This window comes from Myotis yumanensis, unplaced genomic scaffold, assembly GCF_028538775.1.
Source record: "Myotis yumanensis isolate MYYU_CA2020_CCGP unplaced genomic scaffold, mMyoYum1.0.hap1 SCAF_17, whole genome shotgun sequence".
Lineage (NCBI taxonomy): Eukaryota > Metazoa > Chordata > Mammalia > Chiroptera > Vespertilionidae > Myotis > Myotis yumanensis.
The window spans coordinates 14471562-14498225 of NW_027223768.1; the positions used below are offsets into that span (position 1 = coordinate 14471562).

The window sequence follows — 26664 nt, forward strand, 5'->3', positions numbered from 1 at the left end:
TAATTGTGTGACAGCATAAAAATATAATTTCTTTTTTAGGAAAAGCTCCTCCTAATCTCCCTCCTGGGGTCCCGCCATTGTTGCCTAATCCATATATTATGGCTCCAGGGCTGTTACATGCCTACCCGGTAAGTGAGACTTTGGGGTCTTCTCCAAAAGATGAAGATAGTGTGGCTACTCTTTATAAATCTGGCTTCGGGTGGAAGACTATAATTAAAATATAGGATAGGTGAGTGGTTGTTGCATGAAAGCAAGGCTTCAATCTTTGTAGTTTTGAGAGAAAAAAATAACAGTTTTTAGAGAGGAACGACTAAATAGAGGCCAGGCCCTCTGTTGTATATTTTCTCTGTGAAATACATATTCTCGGTTTCAGAAGCCAAAGGCCAGAATGTCCACCTAATATCCCTTTTAATTTCTTAGAGAATTATTTTCTCTAGTTGAATTGATTCCCTATCTCTGAGGGTCTTTGCTGGAACTTTGGTCAGACCAAAGTTCCCAACTCTATTGGGTCTACCTGAAAATAGGTGGCTTACAGTAGTAGCTTTTTGCAAACAGGGGGTTGAGGGTAGAAATAGGTGACATCTGTAATACTGTAAAAACTATATGTTTAAATTTAAAAAATTCTTTTAAATTGGTTTTGGAGAGAGAGGAAGGGATGGAGGGAGAGAAAAACATCAATGTGAGAGCGAAACATCGTTCGGCTTGGCTGCCTCATAGGGATCAAGCCTGCAATCTGGTCAGGAATCAGATCGGCAACCTCTTGGTGTATGGGATGACACCCACACCAGCCCAGGGCTAAGCCATGTTTTGAAAACTGTAAGAGACAGGCTGGTTGAATAGAAAGTAAGAGCAGGCTATTCATGTATGACTTGTGTAAGACACCAGTCTAGTTGAATCACTAGTATGTAACTCAAGGAAAGTTTCAATACCTTTCATGAATCACTTAATCTCTTTGTATTTACTTCTTTCCTCTTAAAGGAAACAATCTGTCTTCTGTTCTCCCCTAAAAATGAGGATGAATGTTCTGTTGATTTACCTTGTTTCCTAGCTCCTTGGTTTGCTAGCATCATGACCAGTCCACATTAGTATTCTTATATGCTTGTATCTTTCAGCCACAAGTATATGGTTATGATGACTTGCAGATGCTTCAGACAAGATTTCCATTGGTGAGTATGTGATGTAGGGCTTGGGAAAAGAAAGTAATCTTAAAATTAGTGTTGGGGGGATTATTTTCACATGTTCAGTTGGTAAGTCATAGCTCTTTCCCAACCATTACTTCATACACACACTTTAAGATATATCAGAGTATGGTGTCTTGGGGAGTGGCTCTAATAGAAGATACCTTAAAAGAAAAATCAGAGTTGTGGCATCTTTGAAGTAAACAAATTTTATCATTCTATAACTCAGGGTACCTGGAACTCTCAAGATGCTTTCTGTATGTTTCAGACACTTTGAATTCTAGAAAGGTCTATTTTCTCAGTAGTAGTAGACGATTAGGGTTAATTATCTACAGGTTTGAGAATATTACTGGTCCTGGTGGACTTGGTGTGTTTTACACTGGGCATACCGGTAGACCTTGCTTGACTGTGCTCATGGCCAGGCAGGGGGGAAAGTGTATGCAAGAGTAATTTGGAGTTTGTGCTAGTTCTAGCCAGCCTATTTGGTGGCTGGATAAGTTGCATTACTTCAACATTTTCCTGCCTCTCAGCAGAGAGGAGAATAGTGGCATTGAATCTCTGGTCTTTTAATTCTCTCTTCTAGGATTACTACAGCATCCCATTTCCTGCACCCACCACGCCGCTGACTGGGAGGGATGGTAGCCTGTCCAGCAACCCTTATTCTGGTAGGACTGGGATAGGGCTAAATAAAAGGAGATTGTGTTGAGATTGGTGGCAGAAACCTGATTAGTAGCAGGAAGGGACCCAGTTCAGTTAAGATCTTCGGCAGAAATATAGAATGGATGTGATGAATCAGTATTGGTAGATTCAGAATCCTGCTAAAGATGGGCATGTGGCAAGTTTTTCCTTATCTTTTTGTTGTCTCCCTGTGATTCCAGATGATATTTTGACATGGTTTTCAGACATTCTCCAGGAAATGCAGTGGTTGAACTGGCCATCTGCTCATCTCTGCTCCTGTACCCTACTCACAGGGGCAGTCTCATTGCCATTACCTTGATTGTCCATGGGCCTTCACTGATCTACCATTTTCTTGACCTATCATTGTTTTTTTGAATCTAGCATGGAGTGTTCCCATGGAGGGAGAGTTGGGGGAGATGAAGTAAGATGAGTAGGCAGGGAAATCATGCAGGAACTTTATTCTGGGAGCCTGTCTCTGCTACAGCATTGCACAGTCATTCGACATTAGTCCTTGACAGCACTGTGCTTGCTGTGTGCTGGGCAGTGCTGAATGGAGCTGCAAAGAAATGTAATTCAAATTTAACAGGATTTTCTGGAATCATGGGAAACCAGAAGTAGTAATTCTGCATTGGTGTGGGGGGCTGAAAGAGGCAGGTACATTTAGCCTCTCCTGTCACAGGTGACCTCACAAAGTTTGGCCGTGGGGATGCCTCTTCCCCAGCCCCGGCCACTACCTTGGCCCAACCCCAACAGAACCAGACGCAGACTCACCACACCACGCAGCAGACATTCCTGAACCCGGCGCTGCCTCCTGGCTACAGTTACACCAGCCTGCCATACTACACAGGGGTTCCGGGCCTCCCCAGCACCTTCCAGTATGGGCCTGCTGTGTTCCCTGTGAGTACCTGGGCTTGGTCTTTCCTTGTGGTAAAGTATCCTAACCCTAGACTATCCTAGCTGCTTTCAAGGACTTTAATAATGGATAAAGCAGAACAGTTTCTCTTTCTGGCCTGGGGGAGGGAGTGGGACTGGAATTGGGGGTATTGGGATAAGGATTACCTGTTATTAGAATTAGCTAAAGTAGGAATATGATAGCATATAGCTTTACTCCCAGACTGTCTTTCATTCCCTGCTATCACTGCCCTTTTCCCTTCTTTCAACGTACCATTTCTTGACTTGACGGATTTTAGAAAGTTGGTAGGGAGCCTATTTCATTCACTAAGTGAACTGTAGTCAGCCTATATCACAATGGGTAATCATCTGAATGCTTCAGTCCCTGAACAAAGACCGGTAGGGTGAATGGTACTCTGCTGCCATTTCACGGCAGTTCTGGCCTTTTTACTCCTTAGGTGGCTCCTACCTCTTCCAAGCAGCATGGTGTGAATGTCAGTGTGAATGCATCGGCCACCCCTTTCCAACAGCCAAGTGGATATGGGTCTCATGGATACAACACTGGTAAGCTTACCTTGACCCCAGCTGTCAGTGGTGTCTGTGGGATGTTATTAAATGAGTTTCAAGGAGGAAGACTGTGCTTGATAAAATAAGGTTCTATTGGTGAGGGTGTGCTGCTGCTCATGTATGATTGCTAATGATTGACTGCTTGTGTGTCTGCCTGAGCAGCCCCAACAGAGGAGCTTGATACTAGACCATATATTCACTCATGACAGGGATGGCCTGGAGCATGAATTGGCTATTAGCATATGCTGGCTGGCCTAATATTTGGGTGGGAAGCAAGGCAAGGGGCCCCAAGATTTCATTGAGATGTTAATGGAGGCAAGTGTTAATATGTATGGTACCGATCATACAAAAGGGTCATATTTACTGAATAGAAGGGTTAAATGGTTTCTTTGCTAGTGTGCTGTAGTAGACTTAGCATATATATCTATGTAGTACTACTTTTTTTATGTGGTCCCTTTTAAATCCCAAGCTAGGAGACCTAAAATGTGGAGAGAAAGAATTAGGGTATGAGTATAGGCATATCTTGGAGATAATGTGGATTCTCTTCCAAACCACCATAATAAAGTGAGTTGTAGTCTTTGATGGTGGATGGTCTTGCCTTCACTTTCCAAAAAATGCAACACTTGTGAGGCGCAATAAAACGAAGTATGCCTGTACTCAATAAAGTGAGAGTTGGACCTTTAGGTTCCTTCACTTGTATGGCTGGGCTCTTTGCAAAATCCATTTGCACATCTGATGGCAGAGAGGGAAATGTTGGAATCTCCTGAATGGGTACTGACCTAAAAGATTCTTAGTCCATCCCTTCCTTGTTCCTGTACCTGACAACCTATACTCCACTTTTGGAGGACAGGGAGTAAGAAAAGGAGTCTTTGGATAAAACAATTCCACCTACTTTTTTCATTGATTTGTAGATGAATATGGGTGGGGGGAGGAGGATGGGTTTGAGGATTGTACTTCAAAAATCTCTGCTCAGTTATGGTTTCATGATGATTTGGATGGAGCTGCATCTGCATTCTTCACCCTTGTGTGGCCTCCAAGTTGATAAATTGCACAAGGTTTTAATAATTGGGAAACTCTGAGCTGAGCACAGATGGCAGTTGGTCTGGGAACTAACAGCCAGGTGGAGTTTTGAACTGTGTTGTATGACTTAGGTCAAGATTTAAACTCAAGAAATCCTGAGGCACCCATTGAGATTTAATATCTAGGACCCCTGGTGGCTATTCCTCTCACTGAGCATGATCCACCCTAATCCTTGGGGAAGTATTATAAGCTCTTTGATTTGGAATGGCCCCATTCCAAGATTAGATTTACGTTTTAGCTGGACCAGGTTCAAGAATAGCATACCTGGTTCTGGAAATCAGAGCTTCTTACCTCCCTTAGGATTTCAGAAACTCTCTAACAGCCCTTTTGAGAACCCCCAGTTCCCAGCCCCACAGAAGGTTGTCATCCCATTCCTCATCAACCTCTAAATTCATTTATTTTTATGTATTTGATTCCTTTTAGGAAGAAAATATCCACCCCCTTACAAGCATTTCTGGACGGCAGAGAGCTAATTTGGCCCAAGGCTGGGGGCTCTGTTTTGTGTGTGTGTATAAATTTGCACTGAAGTCTTGTTTCAGAAACCAGACCACTGAGGAGAGCCTGCTGAGCTGAGGCCATGGCCTACGTGGCTTGGGGAAATGAGTTGGTGGATACCTTCTGGGCTTTTGAACTTGCCCTTCCCCCAGTTCCCTCTCCCCCATGTGTCTGACCCTGTCTTACCCATTTCGAGTTCAAGCGGTGCAGCACCTCCGAAGCATCAATGCACACACCTGCTGTTGCTTTTGTTTTCTGGAAGGCATGTAGTTTCAACTTGTAACAAAAAATATTTGTAGTCTTCAATAAACTGTGGTATTTCTTTAGCTAACTCTGGCGTTCTTTCCGTGCATGTCTTTCTGGACACTAGGATCCAATGTTGTGCAGTGGATGAAGGGTGGAGGGTGGCCTTTTCAATCAAACTCCAGCATAGCCAAAGAACTGGTAACTTTTCAGTATGGTGATTTTTATGAAGGTGGGGGAGGGGAAACAGTCTCAGTTTCCAACCTGTTGATTGGTTGGTAAAGAAAGTTATTTGTAGAAAATCCCTGATTCTCCATGCTTTTTATAGCTTTTCACTTTTCATTTAGATCTTCCCCTTGCCTCTGACATAAGCAGGGGGAACGGGGGGAGGAAAAAAGGTTTAGTGTCATGTCATGGTGAAAGGTAGAAGAGATGGTGTTCAGAGCTGTTGTTGGAGAAGTATCTTCAAGGCTTAATTTCCACATTTGGTTCCCTCAGGCCAAGTGGCTGGTTGAGATCTAATAGAGTTTTGAAGGACCAGCCAGTTGATGACTCAGGCTGTGGGAACTGTGTTAGCCTGGAGCATTGTTCTTAGTCCCTTCAGGGATTGTGGAATATTAGTGTTTTGCACTTGTGGGTGTAGCTAATGATGTGCGGGAGAGGTTTGGTTAGACATCCTTGACTATAGAAATTCTAATCCCCATTCAATCCAACTAGTACACCACCAGCCCTTTGTTTACAGTTAACTTGCACAGTGAGACCACCATTATTAGTTCATTGGAAGCCCCTGTATTACTTCCTTTGTTCCTAGCCGCTGGAGTAATTTTGTCCTGGGGGTGTAACCAACTTTCCAAGGGGAGAGTGGTTCTTGGTTCTGGGTTCTCCCTGTTGTCCACATGGTGTTAGTATGATCATCATGTTTGGGAGTCGGTTATAGAAGGGGATTTTGACTCTTGGAAGGAAAACAAGAGAACTCGAGCCTGAGGAGCTTTCTAATAATTGGTAAAGGGTAGGTAGGGACCTCTAATGCTTACACTGAGGCTATTATGGCAACTACAAGGAGAAATCTCTTTCCCCCCTGTATTTCCAGTCCCTTTATCCAATATCCAACTTAAAGCCTCTGGACTATAAGCTGGTTTTTAGCTAGTCCAGCCTCTGAAAAGAATGAGACCAAGTAGGGACACATTGAAACTAAATTGCTCCTTACCACCCAGTTTGAGAGTCAGGTTAGCCATTTCTTCCATTTGTGTGGGATGACCAAGGGGTCTCAGCAAGCTGTTTGAGTCTTTGCAGTAAAATTCAATCATCTCATTTTCCTAAAGAAATGTTCTATTTATTTCCTTTCTATTCCACTTTATTCAAACCTTCCATATAAACCTCATCAGCATAGCCTTTTCCATACAAAAAATAAGCTTGTTTTTTCAAGTTAGGCCTACTGCCGGTGATTTACCAGATGGGCTCCTGGGATTTGAAAAAAGGGAAGGGGAAAAATACTCGATCAGGTCATATATTGTCCCTGTCTTTCACTTTAGTGCCTAGAAAGCATGGAGTTGATACTTTGGACACGGGGAAGTATTTTCTCATGCTTGCTTTCTGTAGTTCTGTTCTTTTTCCTAGTTGGTGTTTGCTCCTCCCTGGAACTATCTGGACTTGTGATGTGGGAGGGGTTTCCAGGTTAAGATGCCACTTCTATTGGGAAGATTCTAAAGTGGCTGTCTAAGGTGGGCTTAACTTTTGATGGCTGCCTTTGTCCTAGACATTGGGAGGATTTGGGTTCTGGAGTTTTTCTGAAGTTTCATTTTATCTCAATTCATGAGAACTAATATATCTTTTAAAATCATGCTTTAAATTCCTAGTTAAATTTGAGTTACTTGGCCTCAAATCTTTGCATACAATTTTAGTAAGATAAGATGCTGGATTAGCTTACCTGATGGCTTTTTCCCTATATCCTTGACCTTTTGCCCCAGGAGATAGACTATGTGTATTTCAGTTGAAGGAGTATAAATTAAAATGAGGACTTGTATTACTTTGGTTTCCTATAAGTTGTAGTTGGTGGTAGAGTTTTTCCAAAGGAAACAAGTGAGTTGTTAAGAGTATGGATTGAAGCCTTTATCTCATGGAGAAGCTAAAGTTGTAAACTAGAGTAACATTTAGGTTTTGTGTTCCACCGAGACTGCAGGAGATAGCCTATTCCTATAGGCCTTCCTCATTCCCCTTCCCTTAAAATGCGTAGACGGATCTTCATCTTTATGCCAGCTCGTAAGTATACAGCCTGGAAGCTCCAAGATTAGAGAAGCTGGACTAAGCTGAAGCTCTGAGAATAAAAGTACTCTTGGAGGTGGAATTGAACTGCTTCTCTAATACATACCTTATGCTGTGAAAGCATGGATTTTGAGCCCAGGAGTGTCTCTTCATGAACAGGAAAAGAACCAGAGTACCTGTCTTCTGGAGCACGACTGAGTGCAGTTAGGGTGGATTGACTTGAAATGGACATTATAAGTGTAATACATTCCTGTTGGGCTTTGCTACCGAGATGTTTTGAAAACTATGTACTAGTGAGTTTGGCTGTTTCCCCTTGTCCCCCCAAAACCACTCACCTCACTCTCACAATATACTCAGTACACACCTGGAAAGGACAAGAGAACCCTTCGCTAGCCTTTGTGCCATGAGCTCTTATCCCTCAAGACTGACCTGAAGTTGGAAACACAGACCAAAATTCCCTTGCTGTGCTATAGCTAGAAAGACTTCACATGTCACTCACCACCTCCCAGGGAGAGGGATCAGGCAGCTAGCTGAGCTAATCCTCCTCTGTTTCCTCCTCCCCCAGGTGTCTCAGTCACCTCCAGTAACACGGGCGTGCCAGATATCTCGGGTTCTGTGTACTCCAAAACCCAGGTAGGTGCCTGGCTCTGGATGGAAGTGGAAAAAGAGAGATGGACATAGAGAAGATGGAGTTGCATTGATAGAAGTGAGCAGGAACAGCCCTAACACCTGTAAGCAGGTGTCAGGAAACCCATTCTACTAGCAAATGATTCATCTTTAGACTTTACTTTCTCGAGGAAGCTTAAATTTAGTCTTCAGGGAGGGAGAGAACAAATGAGAAATGTCATAGGAAGGTTGGAAAATTTTAATGTATCACGTGATTTATTGTGTAATTGGTCTTTAACTTACGCACACCCAAACTTTTCATAACTTTTTTTTAATATATTTTATTGATTTTTTACAGAGAGGAAGGGAGAAGGAGAGGGATAGAGAGTTAGAAACATTGATGAGAGAGAAACATTGATTTAGTTGCTTCCTGCACACTCCCTACTGGGGATGTTCCCACAACCAAGGTACATGCCCTTGACCGGAATCGAACCTGGGACTCCAGTCCGCAGGCCAACGTTCTATCCACTGAGCCAAACCAGTCAGGGCATAACTTTCAAGAAGAATGAATATGGAATGAAGGGAAGTAAGTTCATTCCCTTCTTTGTAAGTATATCTATAATAAAGAGTGGGAAAGGAGTGGGCAAAGCCCTTGTCAATAACTAAAGTTGAAGCATTTGAATTATCCACAGATTTTTTGTGTGTTTTTTTTTCTCCCACCACCATAAATAATTTAAAGTTTGATATAAAGTATTAGGAGTTATAGTAGAGTGCTTCATGGCCAAGACCTTTAACACTAAAGATAACTCAGCATTTCTTTTGAAAAAAATCCATGGAGTTCCTATTTTTACCCAACTCCAGAGATAGGAGTGCTAAGGAGTAGTCAACAGATTTCATTATGTTTGTATATGACAGATTTTATAAAGTGCTTTCACATCCAGCTTCTCATTTGGTCCTTCCAACTAAGAGGTCAATAAGCATCCCTGTTTTATATATTAGAGAACAAGCTTAGAGAGTAATTTTCTCAGGATCACACAGCTATTAAAGTGCAGAGCTGAGACTGAGACTTGAATATCTGACTTCAGGTGCAGCATTCCTTCTATGACACCATGCTGCTTTTTGAGGGTGGGAGAGCTTGGGCTCAAATCCTAAGGATTCATTGCTCATCCCTTTTACTCTCTCCTCCCATCCTCCTGGATAGCAATCCTTTGAGAAACAAGGTTTTCATTCCGGTACTCCTGCTGCCTCCTTCAACTTGCCTTCAGCCCTAGGAAGTGGGGGGCCCATCAATCCAGCCACAGCTGCTGCCTACCCACCTGCCCCCTTTATGCACATTCTGACCCCCCATCAGCAGCCGCACTCCCAGATCCTTCACCATCACCTACAGCAGGATGGCCAGGTAATAGCCCTCCCTCTCTCCTTCTCTTCCTCTTCCTTCTTATCCCTTAAAACTGCCTCCCCTTTCCTTTTCTTACCCTTCCTCACCACCACCTCCACCCAGTTCTCCCCAGCGCCAGCCATGGGCACACAGCACATCACAGACACAAGCGCACATAACACGAGTGGCCGGCAAAGGAGATGTCAGAGAAGGGGCCAGACTGAAACCTAATTCTGCCCAATTCCTTTGGTGCCTTTCTCCTCCACCTCCTCCCATATCACAGTTTTCCTCATCCCATCAGACCTGGGTCACACCTTCCCTCTTACCCCTCCCAGCCCTCCCCCTTCCCTCACATTATAGCTTTCCCTTCTAATAATGGTGGAGTTCTATTGTCAAAGTTTGTCCCTTTATTTTCCATATATCCTGGTTCTGCCTCAGCTACCATATTTGCAGATGATTCTCTGTTGCCAGCGCCAGCAGGAGGAGCAGGTAATGAAACTGAATGATATGCTTGAACCCACTCCTTTTCAGTCCCCATTACACCTCCACAGCCTTAGGGAATTTGAGAAAAGTTTGCACGATCACAAATCGGGACACACAAACACAAACACCTTGCTGAGCTCTCTGGCCTCCCATTCCTCTCTTGTCCTCCCCTCCTCAATGCTCTCTTTCTTTCTGCCCTTCCCCACCTCTGGGAACACTTGGTGACTGCAATGGAAAGGATTCTTGGGGCAGCATCTGAAGCCTGGGGCCTCGAGACTGTCTCTCCACCTTGCCTGTAATGGGCTCACAGATATGATACATGTGGCAGGGTGGGGAGCCATGGGATGGTACAAGTGACCTCTACTCCACCATAGATGCCTGGGGAGCTGGAATAAGGGCTTCTTTGCTCTCAAAAGCAGCTTTCCAAATGAGGCCTTCCTGGGGATTAATGAAAATGAAATCGCTTTTGATCACTCATGTTCAAGAGGCCATAATTCTCTCTAGAGAGTTGCCTTTTCTCAGAGCAGGGGAATGGGGGGAGGAGAAGGTACAATTGAAAATGAGTAGAACTGATTCACTGTCTAATCTCTGAAGGTATCTTGCCCTCTTTTCATCTTTCCCCTGTTTAAAGGGTTTTTTGCGGGGATTTTTGCTGCTTTTTGTTTGTGTTTTTTGTTTGTTTTGTTTTTTTGGTCAGAGGTGCTTTAGCAGCCATATAATCCGAATTTTCTGTGGTTGAGAAGCTTCAGAATAGTTTCTAAGCAAGGGGAATGGGAAAGCAAGATGATTTCCAAATCTCCACCTGAAGATGTCACAAATTTGTCACACTAACTAGACACCTTTTTCCTCCCCATCATCCTCCCATTCCCCTGCAGACGGGCAGCGGGCAACGTAGCCAGACCAGCTCCATCCCGCAGAAGCCCCAGACCAACAAGTCTGCCTACAACAGCTACAGCTGGGGGGCCAACTGAGGCCCTGACCCTCTCTTCCTGGTCCCATCTTCTGAGAGGGCTTCTCAGCCTGGCAACTATGGAAACAGCATCAAAGAGAGGAATGTGGAGGGGTTCCGCTGCCCCACCCTCACCCCCAGTGGCCCACCCCATGCCTCAGCTTCATGTCTGTTCATTCCCATACCATCCCCACTCTGTTGTATGTATTATAGGATTTGTATTTTCACTTATTCCCCCCCCTTTCCTTTCCTCCTTCCCCCTTGCATTCAAGATTATGAAACTTTGCTGTGGGCCCTGCCCTTCCTTTTCCTCCTGTTCACCCTGGTGGTGTATGGGTGAGGTGGGGAGGGGGGAACCCCCAAATATATATCAGCCCAACAGCCCTATGTCTCCTCCTTTATTATTAGGAAGCAAAACAACAAAAAATGGCGTCATGAATATGAACAGCATTGTCAGATGGATTAGTTGAAGTGGTTTTTTTTTGTTTTTTTTTTGTACTGTGTCTTCAAATTTAATGGATTAATGTGTCTTGTATATATAAAAAGAAAACATCTACCTTCAGCCTCTGCCCATTCTTGCTCCGTCTAGGACATCCTCAGTCTCGCGGATGACCAGCTTGGTGAATAAGTATTACTGTACCAACTGGGCCTCTTCTAGCAGGCCCCGAAGGCAGTGGAATAAAATGAAATCTTCATCCTTTAAGAACACCTCTGACCTTAATGATTTAGTATTGTGCCCTTGAGGGGGTTCTCTTCCCTTCTCCCCTAAGAATTTCACAGCCTGTTGCCTGGAAAGAACCACCTCAAATCTTCATTTCCTTCAAAAACTGCTACATATACGGCAGATTTCAGGCAGTAAAGGGAGTGGGAGAGTGGATATTGGGTGGAAAGGGAGAGGATTAAGGAGCTGAAAGAAATGCCTTTGTAAAGTCAAAGTATAATTTAGCTGAGTCCAAGCAAGTGAATTGCAAAGTAGGGCAACATGCACTGTGTGCTGGCAAAACTGAAGTTTGGGGCCAAATTTTCCTAGAAGTAGTTCTTGCTGCTTGAGTGGTTTCATTTTCCATAGCTATATCCAACCCCTAAAAGGAGTCTAGAGGAAGGCCAGGGATGAGATTGGGGTAGGAGTGCGGGAGGGAGAGGCTTTGAAAGCCATGAATGATAGGGAAAGGGGGATACTTAAGAGCCCCAAATTATTTCTTCTCTGAGACTCCACTAGATTTCCCTTGGTCTCTCACAAAGCCTTTATGCTGGTTGTAAAGCCTGCATAGAAAAATTAAAAGAATCCTGTATGGTAATAAGCTCCTTAGCTGGAGAGATGAAGTGCATGTGTCCCCGTGTCTAACTCCCCTTGAGTCCGGGGAGTTGGGTACTGAAGGAGCTTGATGAAATATTTTGTCCATCCCACTCGGACTTCACTGAGGCCAGTCAAGAAGGCGCCAGGTGGTTCCCGATGGAGGACTGGTCGTCCGCGGGGGTGGTGAACCGGCGGTGAGGGCGGGCGCGGGACCGGTTCATTTGTGCGGATAGGCTGCTCTCCGGCGGCTTTATCGGCACCATGAAACCCTCGAGATGCCGTATTGGGCCGGGTTGGTCGGCAGGAGAGAGAAGTGGCTTAGGAGACAGGTGATCGTTGGAAGATGAAAATTCAGGACGCCGACTACCAGAAAAAAACGAACTGCTGCTGCGAAATGAAAGCCTTTCGCATTTGAGAGGCCCGTCTGCCCCGCCCCCTCCGCGTCCTGCTTACGGCCATTTTACGACGGGTGTCGATCGCAGGTTTGCTTTCCGGCAGCGTAAGCTGACTCTTCGCTTAGTTTCCGACGGCGTAGCCCCGGCTTTCCTCCCGGTGTGAATGGGCCTCAGGTGGGCTTTGGAGGTTCGAATCCCAATACGGGAATGAGCCTCTTTGACCTCTTTCGGGGCTTTTTCGGCTTTTCTGGACCTCGGAGGTGAGAATGGATCCGGGTCGGACAAGGGGGGGGGGGGTCTTCTGAGGGGAGCTTGACCTCTGACACCGTATATTTGGAAAAACATCTATCTCCACTCCAACTCCTGTGGAGAGAACAGAAGTCACAACATTGAACACTCACCCCGCGACAGTAACCAAGGCGGTCGTTAGGAGGGAAAGCAACAGCTTAAGCCTTTCTCCAATCTGGGGTGATGCAACAGGGCCCGGGCGGGGAAGACAGTGGGGCTTCGGGGTGGAGGTCAGTGAGCCCGTGAGCAGGACCTTGGGAGGAGGGAGGGGCGGTGTTTGGGAGGCGTCGCGAGGTGAGGACTACCTGATTAAAAACATACCCCGATGGCCAGTCCTCTAATCTTCACACCAGCTCCCGAGACACCTGTTCTTGTCCCGCTTTGCCACCCATGAGTTGATTTCATGGTTGAAGGAGTGAGTGCTGAAATTTTGGTGGCCAATCTGCCTCCGCCCCAGCCACAGGGATCCCTTTTTTGGAGGGATGACTCGAGATGAAGATGAGGATGACGATGAAGAAGAAGGAGGAGCCACCTGGGGCCCTGGGAGCTCGAGGTTTGAGGGTCCCCAACCCCCTGAGGAATTTGGCTTCGGCTTCAGCTTCACCCCTGGAGGAGGGATGCGTTTCCACGACAACTTCGGCTTTGATGACCTAGTACGGGATTTTAATAACATCTTCAGCGAGATGGGGGCCTGGACCTTGCCTTCCCGTCCTCCTGGTGTGTGGCTGCCCCTGAGGGAGAACCTATGGTTTCTACTGGGTTGGTGGGTGAAATAAAGAGCCTGCAGAAAGTAGTTGGGGGGTGGGAAGTGTGAGAAGACTGATGATTTCAAGGGGGATTAAGAGATCCCAAGTCCTTTCCCTCCCCCAGCATCCATACACTTGCCATCTTTCTGCAGAACTTCCAGGTCCTGAGTCAGAGACACCTAGTGAGAGATTGCAGGAGGGACAGACACTTCGGGACTCAATGCTTAAGTATCCAGATAGTCACCAACACAGGATCTTTGGGGGGGTCTCGGAGAGTGATGCAAGAACTGACTCTCCAAAACCAGCACCAGACTGGGGCTCCCAGAGACCTTTTCATAGGGTGAGTACATCTGAGCCGGAAATGAAAGCCTGTGGGAGACACCTAATAGAGTGCAAAAACTGAAATCCTTGTTGGAATCTAACAGACTTGGGTTGAAATACTGGGCCCTCCACTTGGTGTATTTATCTGTTTCCTATATTAAGCTGCTTGTTGTATTTTCTCTGGGGGAAAATAGGAGTTCTGCTTTTTCTTTAAAAAAAACAAACGAAGCACTGGTCTATGTGATTCTTGGACAAGACAGGATTATTGGGGGAGGTCAGGAAAGTAACAGTTCATTAAGGCTTTCTTTCTTTTTTTTAATTTACCATCCCCACTTTTACTTATTTATTTTTTTCATTATTTTTTTCAATCCTCACCCAAGGATATGTCTTTATTGATAGAGAGGTGGAGAGGAAGGGAGAGGAACATCAATACTGGTAGGTTGCCTCTGCACACATCCTGATGGGGGGATCAAACCTGCAACCTGGGTATGTGACCTGACCGGAAATCGAACCCAAAAACCCTTCATTGCAGGGGATGACACTCCAACCAACTGAACCACACCAGCCAGGGAAGAAAGGCTTTTTTGGTAGAAGGATACATAAAACAGCTAGGAAAGAGAGAATGAGTAAATAAAGTGATCATGAATGGGATCATCTCCTGGGGAGAGGTGGTTTTGGAAGTTGGGAATATTTTGGGTTCTGTGACTCCTCAAGTTTCAGATTGAAAGATGTCATTTCATCTCCTTTGGCTTCTGCAGTTTGAGGATATGTGGCCTGTGACCCCCCAGTCTAGAGCCAAAGAGGACAAGGGTGAGTCTGAGAGGACATCTACCAGCCCCTGTTGTTCTTCAGAAGTTCTCTCTGTTCTCCCTCCCGAAAGTTTCTTCCTGACACACTTGTTCCTCCTTTCCCTTAGACTCTTTCTTTCCTGTTTCTTCTCTCTGTCCTTCTAGATCTTGATTCCCAGGTTTCCCAGGAGGGCCTTGGCCCAGTTCTGCAGCCCCAGCCCAAATCCTATTTCAAGAGTGTCTCTGTGACCAAGATCACTAGGCCAGATGGGGTGAGTTGGGGAGAAGGGTAAAAGGAACTGTGGCTAAGGATGTTTTGGACAGAGGGATCTTTGTAAAGAAACCATGGACCTCACCTTTAGTGATGTGAAGGCTATGGTGGGGGCTTCTCCTTGTAGACAGTAGAGGAGCGCCGGACTGTGGTGGACAGTGAGGGCCGAAAGGAAACCACAGTAACCCTTCAAGAAGCAGATGGCAATCCTAGAGCTGGTAAGTGAAGAGTGTGAATCAAAGGGATCCATCTTTTAATTCTTTGGAAAAGGGAAACCCTTACTCTTCTACTTTTTAGTATTATTCCCATCCTTTGCCTCTGCCTCGCCATTTAGTGTGTCTATGTGTATCACTTTCTTTCTTAGATCCAGAACCACCAACAGCTCCGGCCCTGGATGATGCCTTTTCCATCCTGGATTTATTCCTAGGTCGTTGGTCCCGGTCTCGGTCCCAGTAGCCTTGTTAACCCTCAGAGGCCTTCATGTTCTTCCCACCTCCCACCCTTTTCTCACCATCAATCGGCTTAGCTTCTCCTCCTGTCACCTCAGGGCCTTCGTGTGTGGAACAGTGAATTGGGGGCATGTCAGTATGTCATTCATGCAAACTGACCAATAAAACCCTTATTTATGCTAATTTCTTGGTCTTGGTTTTGTTAAGGTTGTCCCACTTTCTAGCCCCATCCAGGGTTTCCTAAATTATCATGGCCCAAAACCGTCTCCTTGTTTCTTAATATTTTGTTCTACTTCCAAAACCCGATTTGATAAGTAAAGATCAGGTACCAGTAGAAAATAATTTTCCTCTTGGAGGAGATAGGATCTGTAGAGATAATCCCAAGAGCATTTCCAGACACGGATGCATGAGATTCTAAAAAAAAGCAAGAGTGCTTGGAATTGTAGGGGTAACTGCTTCCCTTGGTGTGGGATCACTATGATTGGATAGCTCATGGGATAATTTAAGGAACTACATGGGCAAATATTTCTTCCTTTACTGGTATGCTTTTATTTTTTTATATATGTTAGATAAGCTGTAATTTAGCACAACATTATGGATCTTTTTCTCAGTAAAAAAGTTTTTAGCAGTATGGCTTTGAAGAGCAGATCTTCCAGATTTATTTACCTCTTTCCTCAGGAAATCCCACTAAAACGAAAATAAAAGTATTTTTCTAAAGAGGTATATATATATATCAAGAACAAAGGAGAGGAAATATAGTAGAATTTAGTCTTTTCATTCTTTTATCTTTTGACTTATTGTAGCCAAATTTATCTTTTCACTTATGGTTATTATTTATATTTTTAGAAATCTCTCTTAACCCAAGCTTAAAAGGATACTCTCCTTTATTATCCTCTATGGGTTCTGTAGTTTGGCCTTTTACATTTAGGTACTTATTTATTTATTAAATGTATCTTTATTAATTTCAGAGAGGAAGGGAGAGGGAAAAAGAGATAGAAACATCAATGATGAGAGAGAGTCATCGATCAGCTGCCTCCTGCACACCCCCTATTGGGGATCAAGCCCACAGCCTGGGCATGTGCCCTTGACCGGAATCGAACCCAGGACGCTTCAGTCCGCAGGCAAACGCTCTGTCCACTCAGCCAAACCGGTTAGGGCTACATTTAGGTTTATAAATCCAACTGGAATTTATCTTCCTATATGGTATGAATCAGGGGACCAATTTTATTTCCATTTGAAAACATACATAGTCATATATATATACAAATATTACAAATACACATACAGATAACATATATATCCCTGTGTTGGTCTTTCTATTTCTTTCTCTCACCATTTTATTTATATATATATATATATATATGGCTAATATGCAAAGTGTCCCCTTGGGAGTTCAACTGGGAGACCGATTGCTCACTATGACATGTGCTGACCACCAGGGGGCAGTAAGGAACTAAGAAAGGCCCCAGCCGGCAGCCAGAAGGCCCTGATCAGCCCTGATTGCTGGCCAGGCCTAGGGGACCCTACCCATGCACGAATTTCGTGTACCAGGCCTCTAGTGTGTGTGTGCGTGCGCGTGCGTGCATGTGTGTACGTATACATATATATACATACACACACACACTTAATTGATTTCAGAGAGGAAGGGAGAGAGAGAGAAACATCATTGATGAGAGAGAACCATTGATCACTGCCTCCTGCACGCTCCCTACTGGGAATTGAGCCCACAACCCAGCCATGTGCCCTGGGACTCTAACTGTGATCTCCTGGTCCATAGATCCACACTCACCCATTGAGCCACACTGGCTGGACTCTATTTTATTAATCTAGTAGTCCACCTTTGTGTCCATATCACACTTTTTTGTTATTAATCCTCACCTAAAGATATATTTCCCATTGGTTTTTAGAGAATGGAAGGAAGGGAAGGGGAGATGGGGAGAGAGAGAGAAACATCGATTGACCCTCGACCAGAATTGAACCCTTGACCCTTCAGTCCGGAGCCAATGCTCTAACCATTGAGAAAACTGGCTAGGGCCATTTGGTTGATTCTTGTATGTGCCCTGACCAAGACAAGATGAAACTCTAACCAACTGAGCCATGCGTCCAATGAGCCATATCACACTTAAATACTGTAGTTGTATTTAGTAGAACAAGGGCTTCCCACCTTTAAAAAAAAATTCTCTGAACTCTTCTAGTATATAAGAATGTAGTGGATTTTTATTGTTGCTGTTGTTAATCCTCACCAGAGGATATTTTTCCATTGCTTTTAGAGAGGGAGGGGGTAAAGGAGAAACATCGATGTGAGAAAGACACATTGATTGGTTGCCTCCTGCAAGCACCTGACTGGAGCTGGGGATCAAACCTGTGACCCTTCTGTGTGTGGGCTGACGTTCTAACCACTAAACACACCGGCCAAGGCTACGATTGATCTTTTTGATCAGCCTGTTAGAGTACCACCAAAGGCACAAATGGAGCCAGAGATTACCAGACATCTGTGGACAGTCTCCAGCATGAAGGATGGAGATTCATACAAACAGAAGAAGCAACTTGGGAGAAACAGACTATACAGAAAGATGAAAATTTAGCAAGAACACAAGTCTTTAATGTCCTTAGGAATATGAGATAATATATCCCTAAAACCAGAACAGAAGGCTATAAAAGATAGACAGGCCCTGGCTGGTGTGGCTCGGTTGGGCATTGTCCAGTGCACTGAAAGGTTGCCAGTTTGATTCCCAGTCAAGACACATGCCTGGGTTACAGTCCTGATCCCTGGTAAGGGGCATGTAGAAACAGTCAATCAATGTTTTACTCTTACATAGATGTTTTTCTCTCCCTCTCTCAAAAAAAAAAAAAAAAAAAATTAGGAAATAAAGATAATGGAGCATTGCTTTTTTAAATACTAAAGGAAAATTATTTCTATTCTAGAATTTTATACTCAAGTGAACTATGATTAAATGTGGGGGGATAATAAGACTTTTAGACATTTTAAAAGGGTATTAGCAAAAACCTATACAATCAAACCTCAGTTCTCAAACATCTCCCATTTTAAACAATTCACTTCTCAACCTGACAACCCTTTCATGCTGATATGATCAGTGACGTTTCTTGTTGGGGTCTAACCCCAACGGGTCCAGGGATCCCCAAAGGTGTGGACGGAGTCGGCGAAGAATGAATGACATGGAAACTGGTTTCAGTTCATCAGCATAGCGAGGTTCTCCCTCCAGGATCTCCAGCGAAGTTCTGGTTAGGAACTCCAAGTTCTGGTCAGGATCTCCAACCAAGTTCTGGTGCCATGTTCTCTCGCTAGGTTCTCCAGCCAGGTTCTCCAGGTTCTCCAGCCAGGTTCAGTCACCAGGTTCTTTAGCCAGGTTCTATCCAGGTTCTTTTGCCATGTTCTGTCTAGGTTCTCCAGTGAAGTTCTGTAGCCAGGTTCTGTCCAAGATCTTTTGCCATGTTCTCTGGCTAGGTTCTGTATAGGATCTCCAGCCAAGTCCTGTCTCTAGGCTCTGTCTCTAGGTTCTGTCTAGGATCTCCAGCCAAGTCCTGTCTCTAGGTTCTGTGTCTAGGTTCTGTGTCTAGGTTCTGTCTAGGATCTCCAGCCAAGTTCTGTAGCCAGGTTCTGTCCAGGATCTTTTGCCATGTTCTCTCCCTAGGTTCTCTAGGTTCTGTGTTAGGTTCTCTCTCTAGCTTCTCTGTCTTGTTGTCTTGTTACATCTGTATTTATACCAGTTGATTTTAATCCTGTCAATTTCTATTGCAAAGGTTAGGGCGTTTCTTATCTCCATTCCAGGGAGTAAAGATTATGTAGCTTAAGGGTGATTGTTTGTAGTTAAAGTGATTAACTACCCACCTGGCACTTAGTTAAGAGGTTTTATCCCCTCCTTAACTTCAGGGAAAAATCCCCACCTGGGAAAACAACCTTTCTCGGAGAGGTGACCTTGGTTAAAATACATAGCGCTAAAGGGAGCAAACATATTAAGAGCAGTATGCCATATACGCCAGGTCCCTTGAAACATATGCTGTGCAGATGTTTCTCTGCAGCGACTGTGTCAAGCAGCAAGGATGGACCGGCTCCCGGCAGTTTCTCAAGCGACAAAGGAGAGAATTATCAAGTATGAGTCAGTTTACTGCTAACCCTCAGGTTGTTAACATCTCAAGAAATTGTGCTGTGAATATTTTTGGGTTTTTTGCTTTTGTTGCTGCTTATTAAATTTTTATTTTTTTACTGTACATTTTATTTCCTTTTTGTTAAATTTTCATTTACATGTCATGTCCTTTTTTTAATGTGTTTATAGATTAAATAGCACATTAGACATGTACTGTATATAAGAAATTAAAATGGGATAATTGGGGGTCTGGAACCGATTAATTCAATTTATATTATTTCTAATGGGAAAAAAATGATTTGGTTTTCGAACAACCTTCCAGAATGAATTAACTTCAAGAACCGAGGTTCTACTCTACTAAACATTATATTTAATGGTGCTTTTCCAACTAAGATTAGAAATACAAGATATCTGCTCTTACCACTGCTATTCAACATTGTACTGAAGTTTCTAGCTAGAGAAAGACATGGTATGGAAAGGAAGAAGTAGAACTGTATTTATAGGAACCATGAGTTTATGTGTAGAAAAAATATATAAGGAATCAACAACAAGAAAATTACTAGTAGCGCCCGACTGGTGTGGCTCAGTGGTTGAGCACTGACCTATAAACCATGGTTCAGGTACAGGCTTGATCCCCAGTAGGGAATGTGCAGGTGGCAGCCAATCCATGAATCTCTCATCACTGATGTTTCTGTTTTTTGGTTTTTTTTTTATAATATATTTCTTTTTTATTGATTTCAGAGAGGAAGGGAGAGGGAGAGAGATAGAAACATCAGTGATGAGAGAGAATCATGGATCGGCTGCCTCCTGCACACTCCCCACTGAGGATCGAGCCCGAAACCTGGACAGGCGCCCTTGACCGGATTCGAACCTGGGACCCTCAGTCCATAGGTTGAGGCTCTATCCTCTGAGCCAAACCGGCCAGGGCTGATGTTTCTGTTTATCTCTCCCTCTCTCTGAAATCAATAAAAACATTAAATACTTTTAAAAAAATTACCAGCAGTAATAACTGAGTATAGCAAGATGTCAGGATATAAGATAAATTTTAAAATTTGCATTTTTATAGGCAATCTGAATATGAAATTGAAGGAACAGTTTCATTCATATTAGCATAATAAAGAATAAAATAATTTTGAAAAAGTGCAAGAGCTGAACATTGAAAACTATAAAAATTGCTGAGATAATTAAAGAAGATCTAAATAAAAGAGATACGGAACTCTTAATATTGTTAAGATAGCAATTCTGCCCAAATTTATAGATTTAATGCAATTTCTATCAAAATCCTAGTAAATTTTTTTGTAGAAATTGGCAAGCAGTTTCATCTATTCCCTACCACTAGTTAACTTGTTCAGTGTATCCATTGTTTAAAACGGGGCAGCTGATGACAGCGGCTGACTCATCCTGCCACATGGTTGTTCAGTGCCTCCTCTGATGGTTGCTTTCTAGTGGGCATTAACCTGTGATACGAAGATCGTCATACTTCAAGACTGCTCCTGTGTGGGATCTCAGAGGGAAGGGGGGTGGGAAGAGATCAACCATATATATGCATAACCCATGGACACAGACAATAGGGTGGTGAAGGCCTGGGGCAGGGGGTAGGAGTGGGCTAGAAGGAGTCAATGCAGGGGGGGGGGGGGAGGGCGGGGGGGGGGGGAATGGAGGACATATGTATTATTTTCAATAGTAAAGATTTAATATTTTTTTTAAAGACTACTCCTATAGGTCCATTGACATCTCATCCTCGGACCTTCTTGTCCTTGATCTTCACTCTAAGTGAAGATAAGTGGAGGCTATTTGATTTCTAGCCTAGATTAATATTAATTCCCAGGTCGACATACATTACCTGTTACGGACTTGCTCTTTCCACACCAAGTGGATGACCAGATGTACTGTCCAGATCTCTTCACTGGGAGAACTTCCCCTCACCACTGGGGTTGCAATGTGGCAGTAATATTTGGCTTTTATCTACATAGCAAGCTTAAACTTTTTCCTTCTCTGATTCCCCCTCACAAGGGATCCTTGCTATAGACTAAATGTGTCCTGCCCCAAAAATTCATATGTTGAAACTTAATCTCCAATGTGATGGTATTTTGAGGTAGGGCCTTTGGGAGGTGAATCAGATTAGTTCCCTGATAAAAGAGACCCAAGAGAGCTCTCTCGCCCCTTCTGCCATGTGACACAGCGAGAAGATGGCTGTCTATGAACCAGGAAGGGAGCCTTCACCAGCCACTAAATCTGCTGGCCCCTTGATCTTGGACTTCCCAACCTACAGACCGATGAGAGATCACTTTCTGTTTTCATAAGGCTATGGTATTTTGTTATAGCTACCTGAGTGGACTAAAACAATCCCCAAAAGCCTCATAGGTGTGAGCAGAGGAAGAGGTGCCAGGGTAAGATGTGAATGATAGGAGTCTGGGCCCCTTGCTTTTCAGCTTCTGGTGCCTCTGACTTTCAGCTTATGCCAGATCCCAAAGATGCCACTTCCGTATCAAAATGTGTTCTTTCTGGGCCCGGCCTTCCTAATGACATGGAGGATCTGACAGGGTTCAGTTTGTGATGGGCAATTCTAGCTATTTGGTCATTTGATGAACAGTAGTCAGCTGCTCTGTCTTTATTGGAACCCAGTCGCACTCCAAGAATTGCTTTTCCAATGGTATGTATTTCTCTGCTACAGCTCCCATGGCTTTGCTCCAGAGCTGTAGGGGTCTACATTGTGATTATCCTATGAGAGCTTGCCAAACCATCTTTTCCTTCCACAGATACCTTAGTCTCCTAAGGTCTGTGGAGTCCATGTGGCTGCAGAGACTTTTTTTTACTTTTGGTCCCACTTAGAAGTTGACAGCCTTTACTGACAGCTAGTAAATTGGTCAGAGTTGTATTCTCTCTCTCTCTTTTTTAAATCCTCACCAGAGGATACTTTTCCATTGATTTTTAGAGAGAGTGGAAGGGAGGAGGAGAGACAGAAAAACATCCAAGGGGATCGAGCCTGCAACCGAGGTATGTGCTCATGACTGGAATTGAACCCAGGGTCATTCAGTCTGCTGGCTAACACTATCCACTGAGCCACACCTGCTAGGGCTGGATTTACTCTTTGGTTAATTTTACGGTAAATCACTGCCCCCTGCCATGATCTATTCAGTTTCTGTAGGAGCCAAGCTGGTGGTATAAAAGAGGCCACTTCTCCTGTAGTCTTTTTAATTGACTTCAGAGAGGAAGGGAGACGGAGATAGAAAGAGATAGAAACATCAATGATGAGAATCATTGATCGGCTGCCTCTTGCTTGCCCCCCACTGGAGATCAAGCCTGCCTGGGCTCTCCTATAAGTCTTGGAGGGTGGTGCTAATCTCTTCCATTTTTCCTAGGATATGGTAGTTTTAAATTTTTATTATTTTGGTGTGGAGCAGTTTCAGGCCTCCATTTGGCCTTCATCACTTACTCCATGGGTCCAGAAACCAAACTGAGTGTTCTGCAACATCAAAGGATATCCATTTCAGTTGTATGATGTATGTATACATGGGGAAGTGACTACTGGGTGGATCCATGGTTACAGTGAACCAGACCTGAGCTGGGACTCCAGTTATTATCTGAGCCCTATGTGCCCCTACTCTAACCAGGGACCATGGGATAACTTTGGGTTGTCAACTATCAGTGTTAATTCAGATCCTTTGTCCAAAAATCCTCAAAAGGTCTGAGGATTCTCCCTTTTTCCAATATGGCCATCAACATAAATGACTTGTCCTGGCATTTTTACCTTCCTTAGTGTGAGCCATCCTTTTCTCCAAACCTAGGACCATCCTAGTGAAGTATGGTAGCAATCATCTCAGGTAGAAACTGTAATTTAACTTTAACCCTGCTGTTTGGCTTCTGTACTTATTTGCTTTGTTTAACAATAGAAAAGTTACTTTGATTTTCAGAACTTATGTATGCTATCCCAGTCGATTGAATACTCCGTTGTTGGTGGTTTGAATGTCCCATTGATTGTGATCTTACTGGTTTTAGAAAGCACATTCTTCTGTACCTGGGAACCAGGACAGCACAATTATCCTAAATTGCCTCAGTGGCCACAGATAATGTGTTTCCGTTGACTTAGTGGTCCCAAGACCCGAGGGCTCTAGATAATGTGTGTGTGTGTGTTTTTTAATATGTTTTATTGATTTTTTACAGAGAGGAAGGGAGAGGGATAGAGAGTTAGAAACATTGATGAGAGAGAAACATTGATCAGCTGCCTCCTGCACACTCCCCACTGAGGATGTGCCCGCAACCAAGGTACATGCCCTTGACTGGAATCGAACCTGGGACCCTTGAGTCTGCAGGCCGACGCTCTATCCACTGAGCCAAACCGGTTAGGGCTAGATAATGTGTTTCTGTCAACTCAGTGGTCCGAAGACCCAAAACTATAATTAATCTTTGTAGATAACTAATCGGCTCAATTTCGCTTCTGTAACTGCTTTGTGCAAACCAGGTTCCTCATTCCAAACCCAAAGATGTAATCAATACCTTTGTGATTTTTGCCTATATAAATCTGGTGTTGCAGCTACTTAATCACTACGAGATTTGAGAGAGCAAAATGCTCCCTCGTAGTCCCGGATTTGCAATAAATGTGACTCCTTAATTCAACTTCTTGAGGAGTCCTTGTGTGATTCGCGGGGTACGTTACAACACTAGAAGTGTATTCACCCCGTATTCATATTCCAGGGATCTTGCCAGAATTTAAATCCTACATCACAGGAGAGTGCTCCTATATCAGTAACTTTTTCCATATTTATTTTTATGTCCCACCTCCTTTGATCCAGCACTCTAGGTATCCAGTCCCATGAATAGTGTTACCAAATTCTGCAGGTACAAACATATTAGCCTGATCTTGAAACGCCTTTAGTGTATATTCCTTCTCTTAGTGGGACAGACATCCTCTTTGGAGCTTTGCTAGAATTTGATTCTTGTTTTTGGTCCTATTGCCAGGAAAACAGGTGGAAATAGATCCTTGCAGGGGTGGGGGACCTTTTCTCTGCCAAGGGCCCTTTAGAAATTGATAACATTATTCACAGGCCATACAATATTACCAACTTAAAAACTAGCCTGCTATATTTGGTCAAACATTTAATTAATTCACCCCTAATGCCTTGGCAGGGCCAGACCAAATGATTTCTCAGGCCTTATATGGATGTTCACCACCCTTGCTTTAGGGGATGAGCATTGTCTTGTAAAGCATCTGCAAATGAGGATTAACTCCCTGCTACTTGCATTTTAAGAAATGGCTCAGATAAGAGTTCTAGAAGAAGACCAGGTGTTTCCCTCTCAAAGATACTGGGGAAGAAATGTAAATTCCGCTTAGAAGGAACTGGGTTTCGTAAAGTCAACTATCTGTAAGCCTTTTGAGTTGAATACAGGAGGTTTGGGGAAAGTAAAAGGACTTAGTGGGCTTTGATGTTTTGGAGCCACACCCCTGGCCCTGTAAAAACTTTATTTGTGAAACAAGGACAGTGGGTGTTCTTTTAAATATATATTTCTTTATTTCATAGAGGAAGGGAGAAGAGAAATAAGGATAAACATCAGTGATGAGAGAGAATCATTGATGGACTGCCTCCTGCATGCCCCCTACTGAGGATTGAGCCCACAACCCGAGCATGTGCCCAAGAACAGAACCGAACCCGAAACCCTTTAGTCCGCAGGCCAGCACTCTATCCATTGAGCCAAACCAGCTAGGACAAAACAGTAGTTTTTAATACCTCCAGGATTGGCAAATGTTAGCAAAGGATTGACAAATTCATTCATCCATCTTTGGAATGTTTCTTTACATTTGGGTATATATTTTTTTCAGGCTCTGTAGCAATTACAGAGAGATCTAGTTTACCGCATAGCTGAGGGTCATTTTTAAAAATATATATTTTTTTTATTGATTTCAGAGAGGAAGAGAGAGGTTGAGAGAGATAGAAAGGTCCATGATGAGAGAGAATCATTGATTGGCTGCCTCCTGCCATTCCTTACTGGGGATCGAGCCCACAACCCAGGCATGTGCCCTTGACTGGAATCGAACCTGGGACCCTTCAGTCTGCAGACTGACGCTCTATCCACTGAGCCAAACCAGCTTAAGGCATGAGGGTCATTTTTGAGAGCCATAAAGGCTTGGCTGTATGGAAAGGGCACATTGATCTCAGGAGGCTTCATCCTCTATCCACTTCCCTTGGGAACAGCAAAAACAGGTCGAGCTGCAGGATAGTATTAAACTCAATGGTGCCGTTAAGTGGCCAAACCTCTCCATTGCTCACTTTATCATGGGGCCAGGCTGTGTTGAGGGACTCAGGGTCAAGCTTCTCCCAGTTGGCAAATACGCATCCCAAAAGGGGTATCTCGAGGTACTGTGGACTGGCTCCCCACCTACCGAGAGACAGATAAATTCTGAGCCAAGACTTAGGATCATCTCTGCTAGTCTCTGGGCTACCCAGTTGTCTGAGCAGCACAGTAGGCAGGTGCCCTATCGCCCGGGAAATACCCGGGTGTGGAGTCCATATCCCGTACTCTGAAGGCAGACTTACTAATGATCCCGGTTCCATTCCTGTCAAGGGCATATGCCTGAGTTACAGGCTCCTCCCGGGCCCGGGCCCTGGTCAGGGCCTGTGCAGGAGGCAACCAATCGATGTGTTTCTATCACAGCGATGTTTCTCTTGCCTTTCCCCCTCTCTTCCACTCTTTCTAAAAGATCAATGGAAAAATATCCTGGGTGAGGAATAACAAAAATTAATAAATAAATAATTAATTAATTAAAACAAGGAGATCCAGAATTCCAAGACTCTCACTCAAGTCCGCTCAATGCTAAACGAGAAGCCAGTGGGGCACAATGGCCCCTGTTGGTACCTAGAAAGCGTCTGGGTTTGCAAGATGGTGCTGGGTGGGCTTCTCTGGAATCCTGCCACGCAACCCGTCAGCATAGGAAGAGGCTACTCCTGAGAGGAAAGGGGACAAGAGACAGAGGAGACAGCGGCCCCTGGTCAAACTCCAGGCCCTGGTAATGCACGGAGCCTGCTTACATGGGGACATTCTCTCGTTATCTCTATCCTCTCTACACACGTACGTGCATACACACTAGCTACTGATCCAGAGCCAAGCTAATTGGTTTTAAAGTCTTTTCCTTATCTTTTCCCCGGGCAGACATATAGTGAAGTAGCAGTGTGCTTATGCAGACAGAGGGAGCCGTA

At 44.1% G+C, this 26664-nt stretch overlaps 2 protein-coding genes and 1 non-coding gene across 20 annotated transcripts in view; all 3 read left to right on the plus strand.

Annotated features, from left to right (window-relative positions):
• The window catches only part of UBAP2L (ubiquitin associated protein 2 like), a 45658-nt gene extending 34172 nt beyond the window's left edge, over positions 1-11486 (plus strand). For 5 of the 18 annotated variants that reach the window (XM_070395677.1, XM_070395676.1, XM_070395681.1 and 2 more), the window contains 9 exons: positions 40-128; positions 1113-1166; positions 1762-1843; positions 2536-2753; positions 3206-3311; positions 7960-8027; positions 9202-9399; positions 9817-9867; positions 10737-11372. In XM_070395677.1, coding sequence (XP_070251778.1) covers positions 40-128; positions 1113-1166; positions 1762-1843; positions 2536-2753; positions 3206-3311; positions 7960-8027; positions 9202-9399; positions 9817-9867; positions 10737-10832 — 962 coding nt within the window. In that variant the 3' untranslated portion in view covers positions 10833-11372. Of the gene's footprint in view, positions 1-39; positions 129-1112; positions 1167-1761; positions 1844-2535; positions 2754-3205; positions 3312-4817; positions 5221-7959; positions 8028-9201; positions 9400-9816; positions 9868-10736; positions 11373-11399 lie in introns of those variants that run through there. The other 13 variants (XM_070395679.1, XM_070395688.1, XM_070395682.1 and 10 more) reach the window with 7 other exon arrangements.
• LOC138996489 (small nucleolar RNA SNORA58) lies at positions 1560-1695 on the plus strand. Its single transcript, XR_011468783.1, has one exon. It is a non-coding gene; the product is annotated as a small nucleolar RNA SNORA58 (small nucleolar RNA).
• Positions 11487-12607: 1121 nt separating the features above from the next.
• HAX1 (HCLS1 associated protein X-1) lies at positions 12608-15548 on the plus strand. Its single transcript, XM_070395697.1, has 7 exons — positions 12608-12762; positions 13248-13507; positions 13689-13876; positions 14616-14667; positions 14811-14917; positions 15044-15134; positions 15281-15548. The coding sequence occupies exons 1-7, from the start codon at positions 12710-12712 to the stop codon at positions 15370-15372; spliced, it is 843 nt and encodes a 280-aa protein (XP_070251798.1). The 5' UTR covers positions 12608-12709; the 3' UTR covers positions 15373-15548.
• The last annotated feature ends 11116 nt before the right edge of the window (positions 15549-26664 follow it).